We start from the raw sequence: 8963 nt of genomic DNA on the forward strand, positions 1-8963 counted from the left end.
CCCCCCCTCGCCCCCTGTTTTTTTTTGTTTTTTTTTTTTTTTTTTTTTTTTTTTTTTTTTTTTTACTCCCCCGCCGGAGAAGAATCCAACATTTTTGTCCACGTAAATCATATTTTCATTTAACGAGCACATAAATCCATCCCAAAACAGATGTTGGTGAAGCAATGTCGCCGGGCAAGGTCGAAACTTGTCCTTTGACATCGTTTTGCCTCGCTCTGCACTTCGAAGGTGGCTTGGCTATACGTAGGGGGGCGTGTTGCCCCAGCAGGGTCACTTACTGCCCGTCTATCTATTTGACTGACAGTCGAAAAACAAGAGCTCTCCCCGTCTCTCTCCTGACACAAACCTCCGTGTCAAGCTTTAGTGTGTGTGTGGTTTGTTTTTTTCTTCACACAGATACTTGTGTGTAACCGCCAGTTGACCTTAAGTCACCCCAGAGCGACCGCGGAGGCCCCGCTCGCCAAGAATGTTTTCAACCTCTAACGCAAGAGTGGGCAAACTTTTGTGCATCGGGGCCGCATTTTTATTTTTAGACGGACAGGCTGGCCTGGTCATTCACTTTTTAAATCTTTTTATTGACTCAAATCGTATTTTGAATTTTGCTGACAGTAAAACAATTAACCGATTGTTTCATTAGATCGAGGATGTAAAAAAAAAAAAAAAAAACATACATTTTGAATACAGCAACTTTAAGAAGAAAAAAAACTGTTCCATTAATGCAACATATGAAAGAATGGAGACAAGAATTCTAACGGTCTCGTCCCGCTCGGGCCTGTGGTCACACAGTGTCTCTGTACGTGTGCGCCGCAGGTAACAACGCCAACTGCAACGCGCTGACGCACGGCGACATGGTGAGCCTGGACGAGGGTCGCTTCCCCGCCCTGGAGTTGAACAACCGCAGGCTGTCCGTCAAGAACTCCTTCTGCCGGAAGAACGGCGTCTACACCAGGTCTGCCCTATGCAACGGCGCTTCCGAATCCCCCGATGGTTCTGGATTAATGCCGCGTCTTGATCTCGGCTCTCGGAATAGCAAAGAATCCTCGCGCCCGGCTTGCTGCCTCATCCGCCGGATCCCAATTCAAACAAGGCTCTTAATCCTACCGCGGTCCGGCTAATTCCGAGTCGTGTTGGACAGGCGGCGGTGTTAACGGCTAATTTTCTTCCGATTAGTGCGGGTTCAAGCGCAGAGTTAAGGTCTCTGTTTTTTTTTTTTTTTTAACTTGGCATCTCATTGCTTTGTCAATGTTTGCCCACAGCTTCGTTTCATCGTCAAGCTTTCTCGGATAAGGACAATACACAAAGATGGATGGATGAGTTTTTTTCAAATAAATGGTTTAGAGCTGGAATGGGAATCTTCAAAGATGGAGGGGGCCACATTTTTTCATCAGTGCGCCGACTGAGTAGAGACTCAAATCACTGGTCGCAAGGGGGCCAGGAAAACAACAATGCATGAAACCAAAAGCGCTTGCAAAGAACACTGAGAAGATGCAAATGAAATGTCGCAAATCCAATAACGCGAAACCAAAGATCAAGATCGATAAAAAGGAAAAATGAATAATTGTTTCATATATATATATATATATATTTTTTTTTTTTTTTAAATGACTTGTTTTCTCATGAAACAATCATATCTTTGAAAATCACCCCATCAAGGCTGAAATCTGACTGGTTGAACTGCAAATCCTGTTTATGATGCGTCAAGTATTAAATGGATCACGTATAAATCAGATTTTTATTTTTATTGATTGAATTTTTTTTTATGCAGGTCTCCTCCCAGGCCAAGTCCGGGCAGTCTCAACTACTCAGATGAAGACGTGAGCACAAAGTACAACGACTTAATCCCTGTGGAGAGCAGCAGCCTGACCGAGAAACCGTCCGAAATCTCTGACTCGCAGGTACTCTAGCAACACACGATCCATTTTTTTGAAAACTGGATTTATGTTAGTGAAGGGGGGGCGGGGGTCTTTCATCATGTCCGTGTGCGCACTCCACTCTCTGCATCGTCAGCTCTGCAGTATTTTTTGTCGTTTTTGTTTTTTTTTTTTCTCCTCCCTCTTTATTTATTTCAATTCAAACTACCGCCTTCATGTGGACATTGTCTCGGGGTGTCGGCTGTTCTTCCTCGACAGCGGTTGTAGTTTTCCGCCTTTTTCCGTCTGCTGAGCCAGAGTGGCCATCATTTCCAGAGTCAATCTCCCTCTCCTTTCTCTGTCTCCCTCGCCCTCCCTCTCTTGATTCCCACTTCCCACTGCCATGTGTGTCTCTGGTGTTGTTTGGGAACATTTTATTCCCGGATGTCTTCCATGCATATGTGTTCTTCATTATGTCAGCCCCCGGGCTCCCCTCTCTCTTTTTCTTTTTGGGGTGAATTATCTCACGGTCTGGGCTCTGTGCCAGCCGAGCAAAAAAAGGGGTCAAGGTGGAAGAATTACTCTTTGTTTTAGAAAGCCTTGAATATTGCCTTTCGTGTATTCTGCGTCATTCCCAAAATTGTCAACTAAACATTCCTAGTGTGAACCCCCCCAAAAAAAACACCACCCCCTACCCCTCAATAGGCCTCTTACTGCCCCCCACAATGAATCGGCTCAGAAAGGAACTTTCACCACTCGATAACGTTCCCTCGTTTTACCACCTGGCCGACATTCCTGCTTTTTTTTTTAGCATTCTCTGCATCCCAAATCTCCAGAATGGTCACGGAGAGTTTCTCCAGCTGCGTTCTCTGTGGGAAGTGTTGTCTTTTAAATCCTGCTCCTCCCGACGTGTTTGACACTCCCTCCAACCCCCACCCACCCCCTTTTTTTTTTTTTTAAAGACGTGGGTTTTTGCCTTGGCCGCGGAGCAAATAGCAATGATCTCACTTGTGAGTCACACACACAGTAGATCATGCAAAGATTCACTTTAATGGGAATTATGTCATGTTTGTGCCGAGATCAAGTAAATGGTTCTGCCTCCCCATTTCAAATAATCAGTCATTTTCTCCATCTCAGGGTGAAATGAAAACAAAAAAAAATAATAATAATACACACTGTTTTGGCTTCTGCTGGGACTCCTGCCGTGTTCACTCAACATGTTTGATGGCGACCCCCGACTTAGTCTTGTATAATCCATAACTCGGCAACACAAAGGACTGACCCACTCTGGCGATTTGGGGATGAGACGGGATGGGGGAGGTGCTGGTTGCCAGACCAGGCTGCCCCGACTGCAATTGTCGATTGCTGAGAAAGTTAGAAGCCGTGTTCGGGTTTCAAATCTGCTCCACCACACCCCACAATGGCAAAAAAAAAATCTTACACAAGATTTCGAGCAGAAGTTTGTTTTTAAAAGACCCCCCGGATTTCCAAAATTTCATGCAAAGATTTCTTGTGTTTGGGCGGGTATCTCGACGTCTCTCCCTTTCATTTAACACTGTCACAATTTAAAACGTGTTTGCCACTTGACACTGACAATGGCAATTGATCCCTCTGAGTTGTTTTCTTGTGCGCCTGCAATTACCTGCTAACAAGCTCAGCGAGGAGGCGTTTCACGGTCAGCGCTACACCGCAGGATGTCGAATCTACATCAGAGACTCCCGTTGCCCCCCTCGCCCCCTCACACACGCATGCTTAGAAGTTGTGCGGAGCCCCACGTTAATTTTCTTCAAGTGGCTTCTGCCGGAAGGCTCGGCAGAAGTGCTCCGGGACGAGCGTTGAGCCGCTAACGACAATCATACTGGACGCGGCTATGACTGGGATCAACATAGTTTGAGGAGTTTCAGATCGATGGCAACGGCGAGTTGCCACCCGATAATCACAAAAAGAACGGTTTACTAGCAACAGGCCGCGCGAGAATAACCGTCTCGCGTCAGGAGCCACGTGCTGCTTCACCAAGTCCGACAGCCACCGTCAGAAATGGGCTTTGATTAAATAGATTGACGTTTAAAATAAGGGCGAGTTGTCGGTTAACAAACAAGGGAAGGTAGTCGATGTCTGTGTCCCTTCTCTTAATATGGTGATGTGCTGTTTTTAAAAAAAATAAGAGAGAGAGAAAGAGAAAAAAAACTGTTCTGTTCACCCGTAGGAGGCGCTGGTGTTTTCATACGGAACAGGTGGTCTACATACACTTCCACTGCATTTGGTGAGGTTCCTATCGGCTGCCTGCTTTTGTTTGTTTTCAACTGTTTGTAGCCAGACCGGTTCCTCTTGCTAGCTTCCATCCAATTCCAGACTTCTTCTTTTGTGTACCGGCCTGGTTTGGGTACAAAGATCCCGGACGGCAATTCAGTCGCTTAGCGTGTCGAAAGTCATCCTGTGTTTTGCTTTTTTTTTTTTTGATCCGTTTGCACGCTTCAGCCATCATAATCAATCATGCTTTGACCATTTCCGATCGTTCCTTGGTGTCCATCGTGATGTGTTTGAAAGGTGCTTTCACGTCTTGTATGCTTTCTGTGGAAAATGTCCTTGGTTCAGTTCAGGTTTGCGCTGTAAAAATTCCAAGCATGCCAGGAAGGCGTCGAAACGAGCCACGTGACATCACTCTCTTTTTTTTCATTCGCCCTAACGATGTCAACAGGGAGATGGTTTGCTGTACGCGCTGGTGCGTGAGAAGGAAATATAGCTGTGCTAAAAAAAAAAAAAAAAAAAGTGCACAATTTTTTTAAGTCCTGAGGGGGGAAAAGAAAATCAGATTTTCGGAACGTTTTCACATGCAGCCTGTCGTATGCTCCAGGAAACAAGCATATCAGTAACACATTGCTGTGAGCCGACAAGGCTATCGCTAATTTTGTTGTATCCCAGAATACCAAAAAGTAGTCATTTAGGATGGAAATAGTGAACACACTGACAGGCAGGTTGCACCAAAAACCACGTCCAAGCTGTTCCGTCGCTAGTGTGAAAGCACCCCAGCGCGTGTGCATGTTTGTCTTATTTTGTTCTGCTTCAAACAAGGGCTAATAATTCATCTTTCGCTAGCGTGTCGCTAATCACTCCAACGTGGCACCATCGCCTCCAGGTGGTGTATAAATCCATAAAAGTCGCCTTTTTTTCTGTCCGGCAGGGCAGCGACAGTGAGTACGAGGTGGACGCCAACCGCCAGAAGACGCATTCCTTCGTCAACCACTACATCAGTGACCCCACCTACTACAACTCGTGGCGCCGCCAGCAGAAGGGCATCTCCCGGGCGCAGGCCTACAGCTACGCCGAGTCGGAGCCGGGCGAGCCGGACCACTGTGCCTCCCCGCCCCAGCTGCCCTCTCTGCCGCCCTTGCCGCCCCAACTCAGCTCGCCCAGCCCCCAACCCCAACCCCAGCCACAGCAGCAGCAGGCGCAGGGACAGCCACCCGGCCAGGGCAGCCTGTTCAGGCCCAAGGGCAGCCGGACTCCCACCCCGTGCCAGCAGAGCGCCAACCCCCCCGGCCAGCACGCCGCCCTCTACAGGCCCCCTAGCAGTCTGGCTCCCGGCTCGCGGGCCCCCATCGCGGGCTTCTCCTCTTTTGTGTGAGAATTGCAGAAAAAGAACAAAGGAAATTCCTGGAAGTTTCCACGCCGCTTATTTCCTGATGGTATTCCAACACTTTTAGCAACACCTTCACCTTGAGGCTTTCTAAGTGCAAGACACGTGATGAAGATACACACTTTTGGTCAGCGTTTTGTTTGCATGACTTCTTATCATTTCTTTCTTCGTTTTGTTTCCACACACTCAAATGGTACAGGCCCCGAACCTCGCGGGAGACCCCGTTACTCTTTTTAAATGAGAATTTCCAGAAATGGACAATGGAAATTTTCGAAAGTGTCCACATGGATGTTCGTGTGATTTGCACTTGTTTGGGTTTTTTTTTTTTTCCACATTTCTGACACGCCTTCAACTTGTGACTTTATGCACCACTTTTTGACACACGACTATTATATATCTGCTACACTTCTTGTTAGCGCTTGTTAGCCTGACTTTTTTTTTTTTTTAAGATCGCCTTTAACTTGAGACTTTTTTTTTTTTTTGGACCCATGGCCTTTTCCACATTTTGTTGGATTTTTTTTTTCACTGATCAGTTTTTCATCTCCCGACACTTTCACAAAAACGCCTTCGATTTGCGACCTTTTGAGACACTTTTTGAAACCGCTAAACCTTTCATTAGCGCTATGTTAGCATCACTTCTCATTTTTTTATCTACGACGCTTCAACGTGAGACTTTCTGCAACAGCTTTTGTGAGTGTTTTGTTTGCATAACATCCTTTTTGTTTTATTACCAATACTCCTTCAACTTAAGACTTTTTGCCACATGACTATCATACACCGACACTACACTTTGTGTTAGCATTTTATTTGCATGACTTACCGGAGTTTTTTTCTTGTTTGCACACGCTGAAATGGTACTACCTTTCTATGTCGTACAAAGTCACAGGAATCCTTGAATACACATATACATAGAGACATACTTATGTATATATATAATATGATGCTATATATATTATATATATGTACCTCGAGGACTAGTCGGTGCTCACTCGGTATTTATGGCGACTGGAATAGTTTTGGGGGGGAAAAAAAGTGCTGTTCATTGTATAAAAATTTCAATTTTTTTTGTGTGTATGTGTGTAAAGAAACAATCACGTAGCACGTCAAAGATCAGCTGGACTCATACTTATGAGTGATTAATGAGTTTGTACCTTGAGTCCACATTCCAACAGATGCCTTTCATGCACACGGATGACATCTGGCAGGAAACTGCGGACATTTCCTGGATGTTTTTGTGGATATTCCTACTTGGAAGAGCTTTGGAATCACTGGCGGTCACTCTAAACCAAACGAAGGATTTTCTCTTTCTTTGGCCCTTCTCGCTTCCCTTCCCAATTGAAGATGTCATCGAACCGCCTCGCCAACAATTAAGCCGCCGTCCTGTCTCCATTGCTTTGTGTAAGTGCGTGTGTATGTGTGTGTGTGTGTGTTAACACACGTCCCGAGCTTTACAGATCATTCACTGTGTGTGCGTGTGTGTGAGCGTAACAAACTGTAAACCTGCCGAGACACTTGTAATGCCACAGTGAAAAAAAAATCACAGGTTAGTTTGTTTGAACAAAGTCATCGAATTGTCATTATTTTTGTTGCGAGTTTTTTCCTGTGGGGTAATTTTGTTTTCTTATGCGATAAAAGTTTACCATGCAGAAGAATGAATATATGATCACAGTACATTTCAAAAATAAATTATTTTTCAATGTTTAGTTGGTCTGGTTTCAATGAACAAAATTAAAAAAATAAATAAAAAATCCCGTTATTTTTGTCAATAACGTTACAGTGTCTGAAAAATACTCGAATGGTGCGAGGAGACCAAATGAATGATGGAGGGGATCATTCCCAATATGCACGTTTCATCAAATTATTTTGTGCTTCAAAATAAAAAAACTAAAAATTGTCCAAGCATCAGATGGCATCCAAAGTTAATTGGATGACAGTCAAGGCAAGCCATGGCTAACCTTGTAAATGCAGTGCAGGCAGAGGGAGATTAGGGAAATGGAATGAACTCATCCAGATGACTAATCCTTTTTTTAAACACATGGGAGAATTTCTTTCTAATGTAACAGAGTCTGTTTTTAGGTTATTAATGATAAAAGTCAACTTCACTTTTTCTGTATTCATATATACTGTACGTGGGGTAGCTACATGTACACCACGGGGACACATGAGCATCCATATTGAACTGCGAGCTTCCCCAAGCCAAGTTGAAGTGCAGGCCGTGTACTGCAGGGGTTCCCAACCTTTTTTGCCCCACGGACCTGTTTATGTCAGACAATATTTTCACGGACCGGCATTTAAGGTGTGGCGGATAAATACTACAAAATAATATGGTAAGAACTGCATGAACACTTGTGTTTTCGAGAAATAATAATAAACATGAGGAGCGTTTAATCTGGCCGCAACACTCCGATCGCTATGGTAATATTTGATGCCTTCAAAATACGATACAATGCAAATTCAAAGTGCATGAAATGTCAACTCACTACAATGCTGAATCAGTGCGAGCTACGAGCTTGATTTTCTGCAGCCGGGCGGTCCCATCTCGGGGTAATAGGAGACAATGACACCTGAAGTGTGTGCTTTATGTCGAGTCTAATAATAATTTTGTTTTAGTCGCCGTTGCTGCACAAAACCCCCGCCTCACACAGGTAGCATGTCGGAAATAGCAACAGTGCTATTGTGGCGATCTCAAGAGTATTCAGCCATAACTTGAATCCAGAACACTGGCAGAGTTGTTGTCTCAAACATACTTTTAAGGCCGCTGTTATTTGCGATCTCCAGCAGTTTATTTTACTCATTTTGCAAGCTCCGGCGTTTTGTTTTTAGCGTAATCAGTCACATGACGGAGAAGCGTGGTTTGACGTGCGTCAAGAGTGACACGGACAGATGTAACGGAGAATCGGGTAATTTTTCCAAATTAAAATATCTTTCGTATTCCAAAATAAATACAACGTAATTAATTTAAGTTCTTATTGTGCGGCCCGGTACCAAATGCCCCGCGGACCGGCACCGGTTCGCGGACCGGCGGTTGGGGACCAACCACTGGTGTACTGTACCTTTAAAAACTGCGGGGGGCGGGGCTGGGTGTACTCTGACTGGAGGCAGGGGGAGGGACGCCCACACAAGCTAACGCCGACGCTGAGTGACACACTCAAGGTACTCCCACCGAAGAACTGCACCGATCGAACGGACGCTTCTTCAACGCTTCGGCCTACTTCCCCTCACTCTTCTGCGGTTACAAGTTTTGGACATAGACCGTGAAAGTTTCCCAACCTCCCGGAACACCATCTTGAAGGTAAGAAGTTTGACTTGTTTAATGTGTGTGTGTGTGTGTGTGTGTGTGTGTGTGTGTGCTGGTTCTTTGTCGAACTTTTATGGCGGCAGGCGACCTCGTCGCGTGTGGCAATCAAGTTGAGGGTTTGGTTTTTTGCTAGCTCAACGTCAGATCTATTCGAGCGTCATCATCGGTAAGTCTCATC

The 8963-nt window shown here is 45.1% G+C and overlaps 2 protein-coding genes across 8 annotated transcripts in view; both read left to right on the forward strand.

Moving 5' to 3' along the window:
- Nucleotides 1-7190, forward strand: part of sdk2b (sidekick cell adhesion molecule 2b) — a 178570-nt gene extending 171380 nt beyond the window's left edge. For 3 of the 7 annotated variants that reach the window (XM_019865589.1, XM_019865586.1, XM_019865587.1), the window contains 3 exons: nucleotides 811-949; nucleotides 1766-1895; nucleotides 5032-7190. In XM_019865589.1, the coding sequence (XP_019721148.1) occupies nucleotides 811-949; nucleotides 1766-1895; nucleotides 5032-5475 (713 nt within the window). In that variant the 3' untranslated portion in view covers nucleotides 5476-7190. Of the gene's footprint in view, nucleotides 1-786; nucleotides 950-1765; nucleotides 1896-4056; nucleotides 4114-5031 lie in introns of all 7 variants that reach the window. The other 4 variants (XM_019865581.1, XM_019865584.1, XM_019865583.1 and 1 more) reach the window with 3 other exon arrangements.
- Nucleotides 7191-8624: 1434 nt separating this feature from the next.
- The window catches only part of cdc42ep4b (CDC42 effector protein (Rho GTPase binding) 4b), a 32971-nt gene continuing 32632 nt past the window's right edge, over nucleotides 8625-8963 (forward strand). The window contains exon 1 of the mRNA XM_019865603.1: nucleotides 8625-8779. The gene's annotated coding sequence lies outside the window, so the exon portion shown is untranslated. The remainder of the gene's footprint in view (nucleotides 8780-8963) is intronic.

Source organism: Hippocampus comes, unplaced genomic scaffold (assembly GCF_001891065.2).
Source record: "Hippocampus comes isolate QL1 unplaced genomic scaffold, H_comes_QL1_v1.1 scaffold58, whole genome shotgun sequence".
In the NCBI taxonomy this organism is placed as follows: Eukaryota; Metazoa; Chordata; class Actinopteri; order Syngnathiformes; family Syngnathidae; genus Hippocampus; species Hippocampus comes.